General features: G+C 37.9%; 1 protein-coding gene across 2 annotated transcripts; it reads right to left on the bottom strand.

Annotated features, from left to right (window-relative positions):
- Positions 1-1,269: 1,269 nt before the first annotated feature.
- On the bottom strand, positions 1,270-24,182 carry LOC119782301 (coiled-coil domain-containing protein 81-like). Of its 2 annotated transcripts, none has more exons than XM_038283204.1 (6): positions 23,968-24,182; positions 23,813-23,891; positions 23,127-23,237; positions 22,473-22,582; positions 22,266-22,391; positions 1,270-1,558 (listed from the first exon to the last, which is right to left on the bottom strand). In XM_038283204.1, the coding sequence occupies exons 1-6, from the start codon at positions 24,051-24,053 to the stop codon at positions 1,540-1,542; spliced, it is 531 nt and encodes a 176-aa protein (XP_038139132.1). In that variant the 5' UTR covers positions 24,054-24,182; the 3' UTR covers positions 1,270-1,539. The 2 variants fall into 2 exon arrangements, with proteins under 2 accessions (XP_038139132.1, XP_038139131.1); XM_038283203.1 differs by lacking the exon at positions 1,270-1,558 and adding an exon at positions 21,224-21,570 and having other exon boundaries at positions 23,968-24,178.

The raw sequence follows: 24,182 nt of genomic DNA, 5'->3' as shown, positions 1-24,182 counted from the left end.
TCCAGAGCTTCTATACTAAAATGTAATAGTTGATGCAAATTCTACGGAAAATACTCAATACCTTTTCTTTTATATAGGGCACTTGTTAAGAACAAAGCAAGAAATTTACAAACTTAGTTTAAAATTTATTTTCTTGAATTTGTAAGCAACAATGCAGGTCTGAAACCCCGATTCTGACGGCAGGACTGGCATCCCTAAGAAAAGGTAAGAGATAAATATCGTGTTCACAGGCGAATGTAATGACTTTAGAACCGTGGACCCAATATTCAAGCAGACAGATCAGGATGGTTTGGAAATAAGCTTTATTTATAACTTAAAGAAATAGTACACCCAAAACATGATTAGCCTTCATTTTCTACTCACCCCCATGCTGAACAACACCCTGGAGTACTTTTTTGATTTCTCAAATGCATCTGGAGATCTGGGAGTCTTCTTGCTGTCTGCTGACATTCAAATAATGGAGGTCTATGGTGACCGAGACAGAAAGGTCCATAAAAGTCCACAAAAACGTGTCAATATTCTTCCATACTGCTCGTCCAATGTATTCCAAGTGTCCTGAGTGGGTAGCATCCAGAATTTACTCGAAACGAAGTCATTTAGAATGTTTTTAGAGCATAAACAGTAGTGTATAGGATTTCCTGAAAGCGCGCACATGTGCGTTCACGACGCTACGGAAGCCGGCAGACCAAGCCAGATGAAAGTGCGCATTCAGCGTCTGCTCTGCCAATAATGCAAGCGTAGAAGAAGAAATGTGCTGTTTACCTGTGCAAAGAAAGAAACAACGAAAGAAAAAAGACTGAGGACTTCAGTGTTGAGGAAGAGCATGAGTTCTTTGCCGAGCTGAATGCGCTGGTTTGGTCTGCCGGCTTCCGTAGCGTCGTGAACGCGCATGTGTGCGCTTTCAGGAAATCCTATACACTACTGTTTATGCTCTAAAAACATTCTAAATGACTTCGTTTCGAGTAAATTCTGGATGCTACCCACTCAGGACACTTGGAATACATTGGACGAGCAGTATGGAGGAATATTGACACTTTTTTGTGGACTTTTATGGACCTTTCTGCCTCGGGCGCCATAGACCTCCATTATTTGAATGTCAGCAGAAAGCAAGAAGCCTCCCAGATCTCCAGATGCATTTGAGATATCAAAAAAGTACTCCAGAGTGTTGTTCAGCATGGGGGTGAGTAGAAAATGAAGGCTAATCATGTTTTGGGTGTACTATTCCTTTAAGCGAAACGCTGGACGTCATTGGGGCGGATGACCCGATTCTCTGCAGAAACAGAAAATTCAGGTCAGTGAGTAGAATGTCGAGCTGATTTTAAATGGGAGAAAAAGTCACTGAGCTGGTTGGAAGTTCATTCTGATCCCAGAGAGAGAGGAGGAATCCATGGGGTGATTGTCCAACGCTTGCGGTCGTAACCGCTTCAGAGCTCAGGGTGATGGGGAGCTGGCGCCAGCTGACGCTGAGGAGGCAACAGTGTCCATGAGGGATAAACCAAAACCGTAGTACAGTCCAAACCAGGTCTACACACCACGGGATCAGAGAGCCGAAGAAGTACTGAGGGAGAGTCCAAGCAGGCCACGTTCGATAACCTGCAGAATCTGAAAACCAAACTCACAGAGCAGACGAGGAAGAAACGCAAATATCCAGAGGCAGAAAACAGGTCAGAATCAGAATCTCAAACACTTACTTACACTCAACATAAATAGCTGAAATAATCTGCCGCTGATGGTAGGCAAGCAAACAACATAAATAGCTTCTGGAACCAGGTGAAACAGATCTGTGTTAATCAGCCGCTGGGCCTGTTAGTCAGGTGAGCAGGAGAAGGTGAAAAAAACAACCATCAGCACCAAGGCCATGAAAGACAGTCTTATTTTATGCATAGATTCAGCAATCCAAGGAGGAGGTAAGTTTGGACAGAAGCACGTAGGACAGCCTTATGTAAACATCACCAGAATGATTGACAATTACCAGGACCACTTATTTTGATGATCCACCCGGAAAAAGGACATCCAGCAATCTTCTCTTATGCCATTTTTCTCTCCTTTGCAGCTGCAGTGCTGTTGCTCTGTCTTTTAAAGATTTTCTACATGTTTTTATTTTATTTCTGCATTAAAATCTCTCGTTCCACTAGGGTGAAATTGAAATTCGCACTTCTTGTTGCCTGTTATCAGGGTGACTTGTCGAATTGGAGCTCAACTGATAATGGCTTTTCACACTTGTTACACGTGTTCTACTCTGAGTGGACCTACTTAGGGTTGATTAAACTAACTCACAGCAACCATTGTGACACCGAAAACTCAGAGTTTCCAGCCTTTAGACTAGATCAATTTAGAGTTGAGGATTTAAATCTGGGTCTGTTAAGCCTGCCCTAGAATAGCATCTAAGAGGTAGCTCAGACCCAGGGAACCCCATCATTAGGCCAGGGTGACCAAACGTCCGTATTTCCCGGGACATATCCGTATTTCACGTCCTGTCCCGGGTGTCCCGTTTTTTTTTTTTAGAAAGTGAGGAAATGTCCTGATTTCACTGCGCACGACGCTCCGTGTGACGTAATCCCTGAGCCGCATCAGTGCGGGCAGCCCTGTTCTTAATCAGAGGCTCTGTTCGAAAACCTAGGACGCATCCTCCAAGGACGCGGTCTACCTACACTGGATCCTTCGAAGTCCTTGAAAATAAGGAGGCCGGAAGAGTTTTGGCTGTAAATTCGAACAGGTCCTGCCTTCAGCGGGTTTTACCGCCGTATGCTCTGTTGCTTAGCAACCGTGAAAGTTGACACACAAAGCAGGAAAAGAATGAATACCGAGGCTTTCAAAACTGTTTATTTATTTATTTTTTTAAAAGTTAAAGTGAACAAAGACTACACTCACAAGAATCCAGAGTGGAATAAAGGTTCCAACCAGCGGGAGCAGGAACAAATCAAATCAAATGTAATGATAGAAACCTTAGTCAGTTAAATAACATGCTGCTGTCATTCTGCACATCTCTGATGTTGCTGCTATTTGCAAATATCCATTACTGTAAAAATGTCCATAGCTGCATATTGGTTATTTATTCTACAGTTTTATATAGTTAAAACACTTTACAGAATTTTATTTTTTATATTTTAACTCTTCCCTATTATGTTATTCTTTCTAAGGTCCACATTTGTGTGACCATTTTCAATAATCTTTCTGCTGCTGTAAATTTGCCCATTGTGGGACAATAAAGGGATTTTCTATTCTATTCTATAAAAGGGTTAAAAATATATAAGTAAATCTAAACAATGTATCTACAAAATGTATCTGCAAAATCTCTAATATTCAACAACAAAAAATACTAAGTTAAGCATATTGTGCAAAACAACAACAAAAAAATTAAACTCCTATCAGATTTATAGTCCCCACCCTGCAGATCTATTAGAATCTGTCCTTAAATTCAGGCCAAACCCATTTACACAGTAACAGATAAAAACCTTTAGATACATCAAACACTACCGCCACATATCTGACTCTATAACCATTAAAACAACTTGTAACAAGTAACACTTCCTCTCATCACTGAGCAAAACATTTGTTCTTTTAATCAAACCCCCCCCCCCCCCGGCTCCAAGGTGTCCTGGTTTTCCCAAATGAAAATATGGTCACCCTACATTAGGCTGTTCATGCCGGTCAGACTGACAAAAATTATTTTTTGCTTATATTATTCAGAATGATCACTATTTTAGTATTTTAGTGTTGCTCCAAAAGTATAGCATTAGGTTGGCACATATGCCACTTTTCAGCATTCTGTTATTTCTTGTTGGTCTTTATAGGAAAAGCACTCGAAACAATGTCTTTGTCTTTGTGTTTTTTTTTTTTTTTTTTTTTTTTTTTTCTGGCTCTATTCAACATGTTTGTAGACTTTAATACTTTAAGCATTGTTATTGCTCTGGTGAACCTATTGGAAGCAGAGGGACTGAGCTCAGTTATTCTAACACTGCAGCCAAAAAAAGGGCAACACTTTGGAGAAATGTGTTTCAATGCAAATCAGCATATTTGAATAATTAATTTTTAGTATCCCTTGCAATGAGGGGTCGTTGATTAACTATATATTTTAGTTTTTTATTTGATACTTGGAACTTTTTTTTTCTATATTGGAATCCTATTCTCCAGTCAAGGTTTCATTGTTCACACATGTGGGATTGGGTGGGGTGGATTGACATACTAGAAGGGAAGTTGGATCAAACAATAAATTCTTCACTCACCAGAAAACTGCTTCAGAATAATCTACAACCATCCCAAAGAACACTGATTTAGATTTTGAAAAGAATTGTTCTGATTTTAAGTTGCTCTCCATAATAATCTAATTATTAAGCTGTCAGTACCCAACGCTGTCTCCTTTACAGTAACTTCTCTAGTATTCAATGAGAACTCGCCACTGATTCTTTCCTAGACAGAGCTATCTGTGGAGCCAGTTTACTGTTACCCTTTTTAACAGAAAGTTTTATGGATTAGTGCTTTTAAGTTCCTTTAATATATCTGCATTTCTCTCCTTGAACCCCCAGCTGGCCTCAACAGAAGCCTGCTTATGCTGAGCCTGGCTCTGCTGCAGGTTTCTTCTTATTAAAAGTGATTTTTTCCCCCTCCTCTGTTGCTGCATGAATAATCTGAGTAAGGGATTGCTGCAGAGTAAATGACACAATGCAAACGAATACCTACTATAACCATATGTTCTTCCAGTAAGTGCTAATCTTGCAAAGTCAGTGACTCAATACAATCAGATGGGTTTCTTTAGTTAGAAAGGATTTAATGAAAACGGGCTGCATAACTATGTCAGTAACCTTGAGATGACATTTTAATTGGTGCTATATGAAAAACTGAATTGAATTGAAAATATCTTTTTTTAGATGAATAAAACACAAACTCACAACGAAACCCAAGAAAACAAATGAAATTTGATAGTTTTATTTGGCATCATGCCATGCACATGACTGCTCATACAGCAACATACTTTTATAAATAAAACCATCAGCCTTCTTAAAGAGACGGTGACTAATGCAAGTCCAATCTTTCCTTGTGGTTTCTTTGTGTCTAATCCAAGTAGTGTCGGGGTGTCCATCAAACCCCTAGAGAGTTACCACACACTGCAAAACATGCAGCCACTGATAAGTCACAGAGCCCAGAAATCCTTCTGAATCTAATTTATCTCTAAGCCTTAGACTATTTTAATGGCTCCCATTCAAAGAATGTCTCATTCTCAGAGATAAAGTCATCTGTTCTTAGTCTAAACCAGCAGTGTGTCACTGAGACACTCTTTCTCAGTTAAAACATTTTAAAAGATGTTGTCCCATGGCTGTCCCTGTGTGTGAGCCTGAATTTGTCTTTCTGAAAGGGGAACGCATGATTCACTAGGAAAAAAATAATGATTGCTTTATCAAGTCCTCACTCTCCAAAGACCCTCTCACTCTTATCATTCATCCCCCCATTTATAAACATGTTTACATGGCTATTTAATTCTTGTGGGGGATTTTAATGTACATGTTGACAACCCGGAACACAGAGTTTGGAAAGAACTGTATGATACACTTGAAATTTTTGGTTTGACTCAATATGTTAAACTACCAACACACATTTAGAGACATATTATCGACTGGGTCATTAGTAATTCAGGTCTAAATATTTCAAATGTTTCTGTAACTGATGTTGCCCTATCAGACCATCTTACTTTGAAACCATTTTCCCCACTGATCTAATATATGTTAAATATATGTTATAAGAAGGCATGTTATCATGGTCGGTAAAATTTAAAATTTTACCCAGGCTTATCTACCTGCTTCCATTTTACCCTGTTACTCAATAGATGAGCTGGTTGATTATTTCCATTCTATAGTTGCGGACATCATTGATTCCGATGCTCCAGAGAGTTAAAGTGAAAGTTGCTGGGAAGATAAAATCTCCATGGAAAAAATGCTCCAGCAGTGAGAAAAGATAAGAGGGAATACCGAAAAGCCAGGCGAAGGTAAAGAAAGAATGGACTCCAAGTTCACTATGAAATCTATAAAGAAAAGCATAATTTAGTTGCATAATTTACAACTAAAAAATGGAGAAAATCTTTCCTCTCTGAGATTATCAATAATACATCTGCATTATTTGCCACAGTCAACAGGTAAACAACGCCCCATCTCTGTGGCCAATTAACTCTTATCTAAATATGCCTGCAATGACTTTCCAATACAAGGTATTGGAAAAGCAGTCTATACATCAGCTCCAGTCCCAGTGATGTCACCAGTTAGAATAAACTAAAAGGCCCAAATTCTGCGAAATAAACTGCAAAAGTTAAGGAGAAATTCTTCAGGTGTTAAGCTCCTTTTCCTGTTGTCCAGATGTCAGGTTTTATTAGAAGGTTTTGCCTGTTTTAGAGTCTAACTTGATTCAAATTATAAACACATCCCTTGTGTCAGGTGATTTCCCCCAGGCCTTACAACAGGAATTATAAAATCATTATTGAAAAAGAGAAGCTTTGAAAAATTAATCCTGCAGGACTACAGGTCCCAAAAGTTATTTTAAGTCAAAGTCAAAAATGCATTAAATTGTTAACTGATGTGTAATTATATTAATGTCGTAGTACAACTGTTTTATTTGTTTTATTACCTGCTTTTATCGTCTTTTATATCTTTAGTTGCTTTTATTCTGCTTTTGCCTTGTCTGAAGTTATGTTCTATATTAAGCTTTATTTTTTTTTATATTGTTTTTTTTTTTTTTTTTTTTCTGATCCCATTTGTGCCGGACACAAACTTTAATATACTGAAGGTGATGTTTGGAAACTCTAATCACAAATGATCGTTTGAGAAACAAGTTCAGTGATTATACAGGTGCTGGTCATAAAATTAGAATATCATGAAAAAGTAGATTGATTTCAGTAATTCCATTTAAAAAGTGAAACTTGTATATTATATTCATACATTACATACAAACTCATATATTTCAGATGTTTATTTTGTTTAATTTTGATGATTACAAATGACAACAAATGAAAATCTCAAATTCATCATATCAGAAAATTAGAATATTGTGAAAAGGTTCAAAATTGATGGCCCCTGGTGCCACACTCTAATCAGCTAATTAACTCAAACCACCTGCAAAAGCCTTTAAATGGTCTTTCAGTCTAGTTCTATAGGCTACACAATCATGGGGAAGACTGCTGACTTGACAGTTGTCCAAAAGACGACCATCGACACCTTGCACAAGGAGGGCAAGACACAAAAGGTCATCGCTAAAGAGGCTGGCTGTTCACAGAGCTCAGTGTCCAAGCACATTAATAGAGAGGCGAAGGGAAGGAAAAGATGTGGTCGAAAAAAGTGTACAAGCAAGAGAGATAACCGCACCCTGGAGAGGATTGTGAAACAAAACCCATTCAAAAATGTGGGGGAGATTCACAAAGAGTGGACTGCAGCTGGAGTGAGTGCTTCAAGAACCACCACACACAGACGTATGAAAGACATGGGTTTCTGCTGTCGCATTCCTTGTGTCAAGCCACTCTTGAACCACAGACAGCGTCAGAAGCGTCTTGCCTGGGCTAAAGAGAAACAGGACTGGACTGCTGGTGAGTGGTCCAAAGTCATGTTCTCTGATGAAAGTAAATTTTGCATTTCCTTTGGAAATCAAGGTCCCAGAGTCTGGAGGAAAAGAAGAGAGGCACTTCATCCACGTTGCTTGAAGTCCAGTGTAAAGTTTCCACAGTCAGTGATGGTTTGGGGTGCCATGTCATCTGCTGGTGTTGGTCCATTGTGTTTTCTGAGGTCCAGGGTCAACGCAGCCACATACCAGGAAGTTTTAGAGCACTTCATGCTTCCTGCAGCTGACCAACTTTTTGGAGATGCAGATTTCATTTTCCAACAGGACTTGGCACCTGCACACAGTGCCAAAGCTACCAGTACCTGGTTGAAGGACCATGGTATCCCTGTTCTTAATTGGCCAGCAAACTCTCCTGACCTTAACCCCATAGAAAATCTATGGGGTATTGTGAAGAAGAAGATGCAATACACCAGACCCAACAATTCAGAAGAGCTAAAAGCCACTATTAGAGCAACCTGGGCTATCATAACACCTGAGCAGTGCCACAGACTGATCGACTCCATGCCACGCCGCATTGCTGCAGTAATACAGGCCAAAGGAGGCCCAACTAAATACTGAGTGCTGTACATGCTCATACTTTTCATGTTCATACTTTTCAGTTGGCCAACATTTCTATAAATCCTTTGTTTTTATTGGTCTTCAGTAATATTCTAATTTTCTGATATGATGAATTTGAGATTTTCATTTGTTGTCATTTGTAATCATCAAAATTAAACAAAATAAACATCTGAAATATATGAGTTTGTATGTAATGTATGAATATAATATACAAGTTTCACTTTTTAAATGGAATTACTGAAATCAATCTACTTTTTCATGATATTCTAATTTTATGACCAGCACCTGTATTTACAATGAGGTAAGTCATACAGGCTTCTTTTAAATGTATCAAGTGTTTCAATGATGTACAACAAAAAATAGGGAACATTTTGTTGTAGGCTGTTTCACTATTACTTGGTACACATCGTAAATTTTCTCACGTCCCACTTGCAGTATGTATTTATCTTTGCACATTAAAATAATGCTTTGGAGATGCTTTACTTCTATTTTGAAAGACTTTAAATAGAATGATTCTAATACTTGCATCCTGGTTTTAGACAACTCAGTCCAAATTTCCACTCTTTTGGCAAACTCCACAAAGGTGATGAAATGCAACAAGGTCTATGGAACCTAAATACTGTGTTTTGTGTCTGATTCCATGTGTTTCAATGAAATATTTATCTTTTCCACATATTTCACCATAAGCTATGGGATGGGACTGTCAGTTTCTGAGGCTGAATTCCTACATTTCAAATTCAAGAAGACAGATAAGAGTCCAGAGCTTAAGGCCGCTCTTAGTCACGCCATCTTTTTTCAAATGCTGTGTTTGGAGTAATCTGCTGTGAGAAGAAGCAGATGTGCTGTATTGGATCCAGCAAACAATGGTGACTGGGGGAAGATGTTTATCTTATGAATCAGAACATGCCAGGTGGAAACACCAGGCTGACATGAGAATATTGATGGTTTAACGTAATGGAAGCAGGATTTGGCTTCCTGTTTTTTTAGGGAATTACCTGCTTGACTCAGAAAACCCATAAACACACAAGTAAATCCCCTTTAGTACAGAAAAAAATAACCTTTCATATGTCTGAATGTGAATATGTACACACATCTATGGAACAACTAAAGAATAACACACTATTTCATATAGTAGCTTTTAAGTCAAGGATGTCAGTCTTTAAATCCATTGTATATCTGCAAATAATGATAAATCATGGGCGTAGGTTTGCATAGGGACATGTCCCTACCAAAATTTTGAACCGACCTAATTGTCCCTACCAATAATTGGATGTGAGCAACATGTTTATAATTTACAGCAGTAGTTGTTGCAGCAGTGGCTTCTTTTCCTCTCGCAGCTCCTCTGCCTGGTCTCTCCTGTCCCTTTCATGTAGCAGCGCATGGAACTGTGCTGCGCTGTTTAACTCAACTCTCATTGGTTGTTCTGCCTTAAGTTCCGCCTTCTCTCTCTCTGATTGGCTGTTTTCTAGTCCGCGTGTGCTTGGAGCACAACATTGAAAAATTATTCACACTAGAATGCAGCGGTTACTACAATTAATATTAGGCTACAAAACTAGTCCCAATAAAAAAAAATGAATATCATGTACACTAAAAAACAAAAACCATTTTTTTTTCTTTTATAAAACGAAATATTCTGAGTCAGCCAGGAGTTCTGAAGACTGTTGGAAAAATGGGCAAATAAAGGCTGTAAGCCATTAACATTTCTGATTCTTAGCCACAGCCACCTAAAAAAGAAAATGTGAGGGTTTCCTTTTTACCGATATTAAGTTGATATTACTGTTTTCATTTTTTTTGTTTTTATTCTTACAATTTTGATATAATAGCTGATCTAAGTGGGTTGCTCTGTGGGGAAAGGCACATTTTACATTTATATTACTGTATGTTTTAAAGTCTCTATACTCCAGTTAATGATGAATCACTTACTAAATTAGTTGACGATTATTGAAATAATCAATTAATATGATTCATTTTTTTCAGCCCCAGATGAAATACATGATATTGGCTTCACAGAGTAACTACAGCCCAGATGTTCAACTTTTATAGTGAAGTTAATATTTTAGTGAATGTATTACTTTGCTTGATACAGAGAGAGAATAGTAGGTACAAATATTAGAGTGGGGTTTAACTCTGCACAATTCTGTATCTTCAAAAGAAAATACTGTATTTACCTTCTCTCTTAGTCGTTCAAATGAAACCGTTTTCAAAGTGGAAAACAGTCCTAATTCCACATTCATCAGAGCCGGTGATACTTCAAACATTGATAAACAGCATCTAATGAGTGTAGAGCTTATAACTTTTTTATTAATGGAGCAAAATGTTGCTTTTCTCTTTTAACAATGAATTCCTCTTATCAGTACGGATGCTCACATCGAGCATAAAAAAGGGCATGCATATTGCATAGCACCAATGACACCAGACCAATAGTGTCCCTACCAAAGTTCAAATCAGACCTACGCCCTTGTGATAAATTCCACACCTGTGACTCAACAACATCTTCTTCCTCACGTATCTGTGTACCCATCCATCTAACCTCTTTTCCAAAACACCCTCCAAAAACCTTGCTCTCATTTTATCTCTATAACCAGGCCATGGTGACTGATCAGCAGGAAGATTGGAGGGTTTCGGGTTAATGAGAGCCTCAGTGTGGGAAGGACTGCATCCACAGCAGGAGGGAGACCTCAACGTCATCCAGACAAAGGGTTTTTCCATGTTTCTATGTGGGAATAATGTTCCCAGGCATCCCTGCATCATGTTAGTTTAAGGACCACCACATAATCCACACAACTTTGTATTCAAGGTATTTTTATTTTTCCTGTCAAGGGTCACATAGGTGGTTTCCGTCTATTGTGTATAATAGGTGTAAACTATTTCCGCCCATCCTGTTTGCTTAAACAAAATATTTAACTTGAAGTTTATGGATAAAAATATTAGAAAAATTTGTTACAAAAGATTAAATTTAACACGATAATTAGTGCTGTTATGGTTAAAATGGCCATCCTAGCAATTTTACAGATAAACATTTTTTTCTCTCTCTTATGTTCAATAAAACTGAATATAAGGGATGTTATTTTGATTTAAACATAAATTAAATAAATAAACCTTTAGCTTCCTATACATATGGGCAACATTTGCGCCTGGATTACATAAAGGAAATCTCTCTAAAAGCATGTAAATTATAGTTGGGACTGTTTTTCACTGCAGTCCATCAGTGTGAGTTTGGAGTTTTGTAACATTTAGTTCATGCAGCTTTAACCGATGGTCTGTGGCAGGAAGTGGCCTGAGTCCAGCTTGGCTCTGCTTCAGGTCTGTGAGTAATTTTGTTATGATATGTGCTGATTTTGGACTTTAGCTTCGGTCCCAAAGCTCTCATATAAACACACATATACAGACTCATCGCTCTACAGTTGTGAGGACAAACAATGAATCTGCTACCTGTCTCACAGCCTGGTTAAACGTCCTTTTATTTAGCAGAAGTTTTAAGTCGACTTTGTTTTGTCCCTGAGGTCTTTTCTAAACAAACTTTAGTCTGCAGTCTGAAAATGTAACTCAATAATAACAAGATTATAAATCATACATTTTGGCCTTTCTTTTTAATGCAACTAAAGGTGTTTTGTTGCTAATCTGGACTGCTTCTACAGATCGGATCATGGATTAGGAGTTTATTATTTTGGAAATCACCCACACATTCCTCCATCCTGCAAGCTGTGAGAAAAACATCATAGGTTTTGAGAACCCAAATGACTCACAGGGTGGACTTGTGGGACCTTGTCTGAAAGGACCTGATGAGGCCTTTAGAATAAGAGCTGAAACGTCTCAAAAAAGAAATGAAGACCGCTGTCCTTAAATCTAAGCATTAATGAATAGAAATAGCAAGAGCTACAGTTGCAGAATGTATTGTATTCCATCTCTTTCTATTTAGAATCAAAGTAATTACCTATTTCTGATGACGATTTTATTTTTTATACTGTCTTTTTCCACATGAATGATAAAGTCTTAGAGAGTAGCACTGTGCTACCCCACCAGTGACCCCATCAAGAGTAAGTACTCTTCTCCGCTGCACGGTGCAAAGCCTAAGACAACAGTATATTCTCCCTTAGCCAAAGGCACAATGGTGGAAACCCTCTTATCTACCAGGGTGAACCGAAAAACATAACAGCTAAGCTGCGGAGCAGCATAGGCTGTCCTAAAGTATAATGGCTGATTAAAAGAGGCATATAACATTTTTATTTGTGTTATCATTTTATAAAACCTAGGTGAAAAATCAAAGACTCTGTTTATAAGACAAAATTAATTACTACTTTGGTACAGAATGAAAAGTAGCTTGAATTCTGTTTTCTAGCTGCTTGGATCCTTTTTCTCCCTTTGTCAGATAAGTTGCTTCATTACTGATTATAACGCTCATGTATCGGTTGCACCTATTCTGACAGTGGGTGGCCCCAAACTACAGTTTTATAGACAGCAACAGAAAGTTGGAGCAATGGCTTCTTTCCCCTTAAATACTTCAATCTGAGTCCAATGTTCTCAGATATTTACAGGCCTCCTTAATCTAAAACAAATGTTAACTGTGACATGTGACTGTTTAACTATTGTGGGAGATTTTAACAATCCCACTGACCATTGCAAAAAGCATCTTACTAAACTCTGATGACAGAATGAAATTATAAATGAAAAAATAGATAATTCTGTTGATAGAATAATTGAAATTTGGAAAAATTCTCTGAATAACTCAAAAATAAAGAAATTCAAATTGATCAAATCGGGTTTTAAATTTTTTCACCACATCAAGAGTTGATCTCTCTACATTAACCATAGATAAACATCATATGTATTAACATATTGCAAACCACTTGAAAATAGGTTTGATTTCTAAGTCAAATGAATACTGTACTCACTCCATATTGTTATTTTGTATTAGATTCCGCCCTGCATTATTGGTACTGTTGTGTCTGTATAATGAAAATAGAAAAAAAAAGTAAAAAAAAAAAAAAAAAAAAAAAAAAATTCCCATGGATATTCCCATAGACACAAGTGCAATAGAACTATGTGATCCTCTTTTTGTGATTGTGTTTTGAAAACCAATGATTCAGTTGCTCCAATTAAAGTGAAGGTTGTTTCTGGGAAGAAAAAATCTCTCCACCTGTCAGAACTGAAAAGGACTCTTTAAAAAAGATGAACCCAGGTGCTAAAGACTGAACCCTAGGTTCACATAACATCTATAAAGACAGGCTATACAGATAAAACTAACAACTGCAAAAATACAATAGTGTTTTTTCCCTGATAATTAGCAAAAGCATGCCTTATTCGGTCGATAGGGAAACAAATCCTCTTCTGACTGCAGGATCTTAACTCCACTCTAACAAGTCCTGCAATTAATTTGCAAAATTCTTCACTGAAAGAACCCCAAAAAAATCAAAGGAGCAGGCAAGATATCACCACCAGCTCAAGTCACAATGTTAGCTGCAACTAAAGATCCACCGCCACTGTCACCCCCAATCCTTCTTAGACAAAAGTGGACACTTTGTAAGTCATAACACCATTTGGCTCAAAAAAATAAATATGTCGCTTTTGTCATGTGTTTGGGGGGGCCAAGTCATAAAATCGAAATGATCAGATCGCTGATGAAATAAAGCAAATGGACCTTAGTGCAACATTGAACACTGTTGAGCACTTCATGTTATTACAGTGTCTGAAAATATGTCAGCCTTGCTGTTATAGCACCCGACTGGTACTAGATTGGACTGCTTTAAATATTACTACAATGAGAGGGTCTTTTTTGTGTCAGTGCATTAGAGGCCAAAAAAAGAGGCCCCGGAGTTCATCTTAGGTCCCCTTCTTTTTCAAATATATTAAGAGAGCTGCAAGAACTAAAATTTATATTCAATTAGGTTTAATAAAAATTCTATTTCTTATGAGGTCAATATACATTCATAAATTAGAAATTTTTCCACCTAATTTAAATCAAAATTACCATTTTTTTTTATCTGAATTAGAACTCAAGAAAAACTGATAAATTCAGCTGTAAAAATGTGTGTATTTTTTTTCATTTGTTTTGAAAAAAAACAAAACATTAAGCAGATGAAAACTGGGATTCTATCTCAATACCATTGAAGCTATCACCTTATTGTTTTTAAATAATTAGTAAAACAGAATTTATAAAGAAAAAAATCTAATAGATCCAAAGGACCTATCAGTAACCATGTCTGTTCCATCACATATCATCATTAGAATTTCTTTTAAGTATCATTTCTTCAGTACAGGGCGCATAACAGGGGCCAGGACATGATTTACAGGGGCACTGCCCCCTATTGGCCCCTGTCTAGAACCACCTATGTATATATTTATTATTTGTAGAATTGATTACTGAAATGGGGCCTTCACAGGCCTGCCCCAAAAAAAATGATCAGACAGCAGCAGCTGATCTAGAATGCTGCTAGAGAAATGTGGGCATTAAGCTGGTTTGGAGGGTTCTTATCAGCGTTAGCACATTGCTTAGAAGGAAAGCCATGACAAAGTATTCTTCTCATAGCAATTGTTTCAGACAGTTGTTTCCAAAATGGAAAGAATTACTTAGGTATTTCCAAAATGGTTGGATTCTATCACTGCTCTGTTGGAGAAATGATTCACAGGTGGAAAGCCTACATGATAGCAGCCAAGGGAGGACTTATCAAGTTCAGCATGAGTTCAGAGCAATTAATGCTTTTAAAAGTAGCACAAGAGCTAGATCCAGTGCTTAATCTATGTTTGCACAGTAGATGTTTGCCCCAATCTGGACTAAAGTGAAATCAAATATAGCACAGAAAGGCAAACAAATAAGAAGAGGAATTACTGTGCTACTGTTATCATGGAAAAATCCGAACATATCATTAACTTTTGTTATATCTTATGTTGCATATTTTAAGTTTAATCTGCTGGTTAGCCTACTCCAACTTCTTCAAATGATCATTTGTGGAGTCAGATTTTGTTAGGATGTTGTGCTTAGACACAAAGATGCCTTATTCCTAATTTATTTTCTTATGAAGATTTCTGTTTTAGATTGCCTTTTCTACATTATAAATCGTATAAGTCATCTATTCATAATGTCACCTGAGAAACTTTAGTCGACATTGACTGTCCTTAAATGCACATGCTCATAAGATGACCAACATTCTTGTCAACAACTAAAGACTATATATAGATACAATTCAAATTGAGATCTACCAAAGGCTAAACACATAATCACTGAAAGCATCAAACAAGGGTGTGTTTTTCATAAACTTTATGGTTTTCTTGCTTATTCCACTTATTTTCCACTTCAATACATCCACTAAACAAACAGCTCACATGCTTCATACCAAGTCAGGTCTATGTGTTTTTACATACTGTAACCAAGCCTTCCAGACGTTATTATATTTGTCTGTCTCCAATATTTTTGATGCAGTTATTTTCTCCTTGACATAAATACTTGATATCAATCCATTCTTTTACTGTAGGTATAAAAGTACTATGCCATCGTATGGTTATTGCTTTGTAAGCAGCCAGAAGCAGTATTAGCAACATCTTGTGTTCCTCTACTTTTTTTAGATTTAGCTGACAAATATTCCCCAGACCCATAAATTCAAGTTGACAACAAACTTGTATTGTTATCGTCACTTCAAGTACTATGTTTTTTTTTTTCCGATTCAATATTGTTTTATTAACGGGCAACCCCAGAATAAATGAAAATAGTCAGCTTTTCTGGCACCACGGGATCGCCAGCCTTTGGTATCACCATTCTCTGTGCCGGAGTAACAAAGAACCTTACAATGTTTTTTTCCAGCCATATTCTCTCCAAAATAATGAATATGTGGTTTTCCCTTGATACTCATTACTTCCCTCTGAGTCCTCCTCTAGTATCTCAATATTTGCTTCCCTTTGATTTTATCTGTAAATCAATAGATGTAATCAGAAAAATCAGACATGTCACAAAAAAAAAGATCATGGCTTATCTATGTGGGATTTTTTTGAAATATGCACAGTTTTTTAGAAAAGTTTAATTGAGCATTGGTTATATGAGAAATTGTGCAAAATTCACACAGATCGAAGTATTTTATATAGGCTATTCTTTTCCTCTTTCACACATTGCTGCCAAATCCTAAAATTATCTTATTCACTTAATCGAAATGTAGTTTTTCATGCTGTGCAAGTTGCCTCCAGAAATCAAAGTATTTTAATCTGGTTATTGAGTCTAGTTCTGGGAAGTATCCCAACACACAATGGGCTTTTTTCAGAAGGTTCTCAGGGTTTTATCTGTCCTTTTCTGTTTTCATCTGAACCCAGTTGTTCATCTATCAGTTAGTAACAGCTTAGATTAAAACAGGCATTTTTACTAATTCCTTTTGGAACCCACATCTAACATAATTAGTCATGATGCAGCAATATGTATACAGTGGATTTGCTCAAAGTCTTTGAGGATCATCCTGGTATTATCTGCCAGATGAACTGCAATCTACACTCACCGGCCACTTTATTAGGTACACCTGTCCAACTGCTCGTTAACACTTAATTTCTAAGCAGCCAATCACATGGCGGCAACTCAGTGCATTTAGGCATGTAGACATGGTCAAGACAATCTCCTGCAGTTCAAACCGAGCATCAGTATGGGGAAGAAAGGTGATTTGAGTGACTTTGAACGTGGCATGATTGTTGGTGCCAGAAGGGCTGGTCTGAGTATTTCAGAAACTGCTGATCTACTGGCATTTTCACGCACAACCATCTCTAGGGTTTACAGAGAATGGTCCGAAAAAGAAAAAACATCCAGTGAGCGGCTGTTCTGTGGGCAGAAATGCCTTGTTGATGCCAGAGGTCAGAGGAGAATGGCCAGACTGGTTGGAGCTGATAGAAGGGCAACAGTGATTCAAATAACCACCCGTTACAACCAAGGTGGGCAGAAGAGCATCTCTGAACGCACAGTACGTCAAACTTTGAGGCAGATGGGCTACAGCAGTAGAAGACCACACCGGGTGCCACTCCTTTCAGCTAAGAACAGGAAACTGAGGCTACAATTTGCACAAGCTCATCGAAATTGGACAATAGAAGATTGGAAAAACGTTGCCTGGTCTGATGAGTCTCGATTTCTGCTGCGACATTCGGATGGTAGGGTCAGAATTTGGCGTCTACAACATGAAAGCATGGATCCATCCAGCCTTGTATCAACGGTTCAGGCTGGTGGTGGTGGTGTCATGGTGTGGGGAATATTTTCTTGGCACTCTTTGGGCCCCTTGGGTACCAATTGAGCATCGTTGCAATGCCACAGCCTGCCTGAGTATTGTTGCTGACCATGTCCATCCCTTTATGACCACAATGTACCCAACTTCTGAAGGCTACTTTCAGCAGGATAATCCGCCATGTCATAAAGCTGGAATCATCTCAGACTGGTTTCTTGAACATGACAATGAGTTCACTGTACTCAAATGGCCTCCACAGTGACCAGATCTCAATCCAATAGAACGTGTTTGGGATGTGGTGGAACGAGATATTCGCATCATGGATGTGCAGCCGACAAATCTGCGGCAACTGTGTGATGCCATCATGTCAATATGAACCAAACTCCCTGAGGAATGCTTCCAGCACCTTGTTGAATCTATGCCACAAAGAATTGAGGCAGTTCTGAAGGCAAAAGGGGGTCCAACCCGTTACTAGCATGGGGTACCTAATAAAGTGGCCGGTGAGTGTATTTCTTGCATGTTATAACAAACTGCCGGTTATTAAAGCATACTAACAGGGGAAATCAGAAAAGATAGACTTTGTTTGATTAATAGTTCATAAAGTAGAGCTGCAGGAGTTTGTGTGAGGGGGAGCTTAAATGCACAGAAATATTTTATTTTTCACAAATAGTTCGGGGATATTTGCATCTGTGACGCCATAAAGGGTCATTAAGATGGTGCACATAACCTCAAGACACCACTAGGTGTCGCACTAGAGCTGTAGAGCCTCAGTCCAAAACTGAAATGGGTTCCCCAATAAAAGCTTGCCAGCTGTTTGTAAATGTCACTGCATCTGTAAACCAGATAAACTATGTGCTCTACTCCCTGTTGTATTGAAACAGGACACTTTTATTAAGAAAAAAAATGATATAAATTACAAAATGTTGTAACAAAATGGAGGGATAAAAGTATATTTTAACATGCAAAAAAATAAATGGCTGCCATTTGTTTATTTGTGCAATTAATAAATATAAAGTGGACTAACTTTAAAATACTTAAATGGAGTGTTTAATTGCTTGATTTAATAATAACAATAACAATAATAATAATAATAAGAAGAATAAGAACAATAAAAATAATTGCACATGTTGCCAGTAATTCACATTTATTGCACACAAAACTAACAACCTTTTTTAACTAGGAAGCTGCATGCTCTCCTGTTAGGTAAAGAGTAATACAAAGGAAAATACCTGGCCATGGAGTTGGAAGTAACATTAATATTAGTTACCTGAAATTATAATATCAATAGAATAACAAAAATGGTGACAATTATGCTTAGTAAAAGTTACATATATGTATGTCATGGTGCTGTAAACAAAAAGAAAATGAAATAAAAAGCATAAAATATTGAAACCTGGGTAGAGGCAAAGTCAGTTGTGTTGAAAACACTTTGTTGTTGTTAAAGTTCTTTTATAAGGCAAAAATTAACTAAATAGTAGTAAGTATAACCAGACAAGGGACATAGTTTATGAAAGGTCATTTTTTTTTTTTTTTTTAGCTGATATTTTTATACCTTTATTTATATATCAAGTCCAAGTAGGCAGGTCTTATAAATAGAGGTGAGTATTGGCATGAGTGTTGCGATTCGATACATGTCGCGATACGTGGATCACGATACGATATTATCACGATATTGCAGTATCACTATATATTGCCATATTTTCCCCAGCTATCAAAATCAAATGATGAGATAAAACAGCAAGTGCTGTATATTTTCATCAGAAAATATTGATTAGGTATTATTATCCATGTTGTTTGGGGTTTTCTTCCTCTGTGACTGCCTCAAATACAAATTTGGTGCTGCACGCACAGTTAAAGGGCTCCACAGCGCTTTCTGCTAGAGTGGTGGTGCAGAGGTAGCCCATTTTCCCATCAATGTTTTATGTAACCATTTTTTTTTTTGAAAATCAATACTAAGAAGTGAAAGATCGATATTATATTGGGCAGCCGAATATCACGATATATCGCCAAAACGATTATTTCCCACACCCCTACTTATAAATCAAGTCTTTTAAAGTCCCACGCTCTAACCATGTCTGTGATGTTCATTCACTGAAAACCAGTTTGAGACCTTTCCCAAACTGTCTCATGCTTGGACAATATTTTATTTCAATATTAAGTTTGTTCCATACATTATCCCTTAACTTATATCCCCCTCCCCAGCTTTCTGTCAGCTGTTGTCTGTATCTTCATACTTTAACGGAATAATACATTAGTGTGCTTACAATTGCCTGTCTGGACGGTGCATAGTGGCTTGAGTGTTGTCCTATACAATAAGTGTTACTACAGTGTTCTGTGCAATAGCCCAGGGAGCAATAGCTCAAATCAGCTAACTGTAGACAATGTCTTTTCATTTCTTGTTTTTTAATTCTGAAACCGTTTTGCAGTTATTACAAAGGTTTCCAGCAGATTTTGTTGTCAATAATCACAACTAAGAATTACAATTCATACTTGTTCCATCTCTACCCCATCTGTTATGACTTCTCTTCATCTTCTGATGCTTATCTCTCAGAGACAAGTAGTTGGGGCCTATCTTTAGCAGTCTATGGATGAAAGAGGGGGCAGGTGCAGGGCAACACACAACACATTTAACCATGCACGCAAGCTTATACCTAATAGCAGTTTAGAGAAGAAAATCCACCTAACAGTCATGGACTGTGGGAAGAAGCTGGGTGCCTAAGAAGAGCCCACACATGCACGGGGAGAACATGTAGACTCCATGCAGATACACCCTAGGCTTGTAATCAACCCAGGACATTCTTAATGAAAGAGAAGCAGTGCTACAAACTGTGCCACAGTGTAGCCCTCTATTATGATTATCACATCTCTATCACATTTATTCTCAAATAACACAAACTTATATTTTTCTCTAAATGAGAGGGACAGTTTGTTTTTGTCAAATCAATTTCATTTGAGCTTTTCTTATTCAGAATGCTGCTGTCTGTATCCTCATTGAAACTAAAAAATTAGAACATTTCATCATATTTTGAAAGTATTAAACATTAAATGCCTGGATCTCAGAGAAGAGACTTAAATATGTATATCATTATGTAAATAACTAACTATCTTAGCACAAAAAAACAACAACAACAGATCTGTTGTCTATATATAAACCTTACAGACCAGCCAGGCATTCTGAATTGAAGTTGCATCCCCAGAACAAAAAGAAGGGAATAGCACAATTCAGTTGGCTCCCCTTACCTGGGAAAAAAAAGACTATAAATGTGATGAAACCCTAAGATAATTGTCTATAGGTTTTTTTTTTTTTTTTTAGATGTCTGCTCTTGCTATACTTCCCTGTTTTACTTTTTAAATGTTAACTAAAACCTAACTAAAATATTAAGCTGTTATTTTCTTTTCTGAAAGAAAAAGTGCTTTTCTAAAGCACTTTGAAGTTCCCTACTGCTAAAATATGCTGTACAAATAAACCTGCCTTGGCTTGTGGGATAAAGCAATCAACAGTGTTAAAGGAAAGCTCGTTCTTTAATCTACACCTTGAAGCTTTCTCTCTCCGGTTCTTTTCCTGAACCGGAGAGTTTTGTTGTGCTTTCTGAGAAACTCATGGGTGCCCCAGGATTTTAAAAGTTTTTTTTTTTTTTTTTTTGCCAGGAAAAGATTAGAGGGTTGTAAGGATTATTTACAGTCACAGGATAAAAAGGTCCTGTAATTTTGTCTCATTTCAATATTTCAGGTTGAAGCTGGGTAAATGAGGATGTGAGGGGAATTTTCTTCAAACCATGGAGTGCCCAAAGTACATTTAAGTTTCAGAGAAGTAAGTTTATTTTTTTTCTTTTAACAGCATTTTTGAATAGACTCTATCTGAAAAATATTTGAAGCTCAAAACATCACACATTTATTTTTGTGTTTATTAACACTGAACTCAGCATTGATAATACACCTCACAACCATCAAATGTCATTTAGAAAAAGTTCCTTGAACCTTTAACACTTAAAAAAAAAAACCTAGGGCAGAGCAGTTTATTTTTGGGGGGGGGAAAGACACAAAATATAGAAGAATAGAAAAGGAAAGATAACATTATTGCATTGCTGGTATTTTTCTCAAATTCTAAATTTAATCAAATGAATATGGGAACTTGAAAAGTAGAGAGAGTCCACCCATATGTTAGTTTCTCCACAACTGGTCGGAGCAGCGTCTGCATTCTTCAAACTTATCTACCAGGAGCTGCCCTGCAGACCTGTAATCAGAAGCATGAGTCACAGGAAGGTGTTTAATAATCCATTCATCCATTTTCTGACAGGCTTTATCTCAAGTGGGGTTGCGTGCCTATCTCCAGCTGTCTATGGGCGAGAGGCGGGTCACTAGTCCATCTCACAGCAACACAGAGACAAACAGGACAAACAACCATTCACAGCCTTTAGATGTAATAACACTACTTAAGACCTACAGTAAGTACGACAACAGATTAAAAGGTAGTTGACCTTTTTCGCTCTTTCTCAACTCTCTGCCATCCGGGTTGCTGTTTCGCAACGAGTTAACTTTGGTTTGTCTGGCTGGTAGTCAAGCGACCCCATAGATTTAACACTCACGCCAAAGAAGAATTATTTTGGACAGTGGGAGAAACCCACGCATGCTTAGGGAGAACATGCAAACTCTAAGCAGAAAGACCCCGGGCCAGGAATCAAACCCACAACCTTCTTACTGCAAGGCTGCAGTGCTACCCTCTGCACCACTGAGCTGCCAATTTAAAAATCCCTTAAAGGAAATCCTGTTAAATCTAAAGGCTCCTCCAGTGCATGTGGAAAACAACATTGCCTTCTGAAATGCATCTATCCCTTCATCTCTCATGGTCAATGTGTCATTGTGTTATAATTCAGTCATGTTTGTTGTTATGTTATCAATAAAAGGTTTTAGATGGCTTTCAACACACACCTCAGGAATAGCCTCTCCTCTTCTTCTCGTTGGTGTTTGAGCTCCACGCTTCGATTCCACTCGTCCTCAAGCGACTTTCGGATGTTACGCTTCCTTTCAAAGTGATTTGTTTTATCCTGAATCATCCTGTGCAGAAGACAGTACAGTGCTTTTAGTTCTATACCTTCTACTTTTCATGTTTCTCTAAATTGAACTTTTGTCTCTCACTCTGTTTTTGTGCGTTGGAGCATTTCCCTTTCTTTTTCCAGCTGAAGTTGACGGATCTGCATCTCTTCCTTATTTCTCTGAGTAGCAACGCTGAGATTCTCCTGAGACACCTGACATCAATGAAACATACTGTAGCTCAAAAAGACCACTTTTGGTTAAGACTAGTGTTGCACCAATGCCATTTTTTGGCCCCGATACCGATATCTGGCTGTGCAGTATCGGCCAATACCGATACCATACCAATACCATTTGTTTGAAATTGATGTGTGTGTATAAATTAAGAACTGCATACTACTTGGATGTAAAATAATTGCCATCATGGCTTTGTCAAGCTGCTGCCTACCTTTGTGAAGCAGGAAAAAGTCTACGTAATATAAGTGAATCCAGTAGAATTTTTTATGCTTACCTGGAATGGGTGACAATAGTTGAATAAACTTTTGGCTCTCAAAATGGTATCGGTGCCCTATTTGTTGGTACTCGCCGATACCGATACCAACATTTTAGTGCATGATCGGGGCACCGCCCTATACTGGTATCGGTGCAACACTAGTTAAGACCTACGGTAAGTACTAAACATGGCCTCTTTTCTAAAAAAAAAAAAAAAAAAAAGTCTAAGGCCAGTAACTAAAGACGACAGATTAAAAGGTAGTTGACCTTTTTTGCTCTCTCTCGACTCTCTGCCATCCGGGTTGCTGTTTCGCAACGAGTTAACCTTGGTTTGTCTGGCTGGTAGTCAGGAGATCCCATAGAAACCTTATTCACCACCTAAAATCAAAAAACAAAGTTTGTAAGTAGTTGAGCCTCCCTCCAGGAGGAGGCTAAGAGAACGCAATTGGACATGCTGGAGGAAGTATATTTCTTAGCTGGCATGTAGTCCCTCAGGCTTCTCCAAACTTATAAGTTCTGTGTAAGTTGCAGGGCTGCCCCAGCTGCCCCTAGAGGGAAGCTGTCCAGCAGGTTTTAGAGGTTTCCCTGGTACAGCACAGCTGACAGTGACAATTGCAGTTTAGCAAAAGCCTGTTAATCAGCTATCAATGGATATCAGCTGTACTGAGGCAAGGAAACCTCTAAAAACTGCAGGACAGCGGCCCTCAAGGGGTAAATTTGGGCAGGCCTGGTCTAAGGAAATCTGGAGGTCTGTGATGCCACTGCTGGCCAGAGACACAGACTTCAATAAGTTGAAGAAATTATGTAATGACTTTTACACCCTTAATGTTGACAAGTAAACTATTTTTACCTGCTGCTGTTTCATTATTAAAGATACAAGAAGCAGGTTAAAGAATAGAGAAATTAAATAACATTATACTTCAAATCTAAATTTTCTGCAATAGTTTTCCTACCTGGGTGTCCAGAGCCTTCTTGTTAAGCCTAGTTTTCTCCTGTTTCTGTTGGAACTGCTGAGCTTTTTGCAGAGCCATCCTGAAACAAACACACACACACATATACATGAATGTTACACTATATAAGCTATTGATGGCTAAAATTAGTTACTTACAACTTTATCTGCTGGATCTGGTTGAGGCGCTCTGTGAGAAGATGGTACTGCTCAGGCTTGGACTGGTAATCTGTGATACCGGGCATTTGGGCGGTGGGCCGGTCCTATATTTAAACATCCGAGGGCCGGCCCCCCTTAAACCATGCTGGCCCAAACACTTACACTCCGACCGAAGCATCTACCTGTGACAGTAAATAACTCATTGAGCTCAAGAA

Source organism: Cyprinodon tularosa, unplaced genomic scaffold (assembly GCF_016077235.1).
Source record: "Cyprinodon tularosa strain WSP-4 unplaced genomic scaffold, ASM1607723v1 ctg191, whole genome shotgun sequence".
In the NCBI taxonomy this organism is placed as follows: Eukaryota; Metazoa; Chordata; class Actinopteri; order Cyprinodontiformes; family Cyprinodontidae; genus Cyprinodon; species Cyprinodon tularosa.
This window is presented reverse-complemented; position numbering and strand designations above follow the sequence as displayed.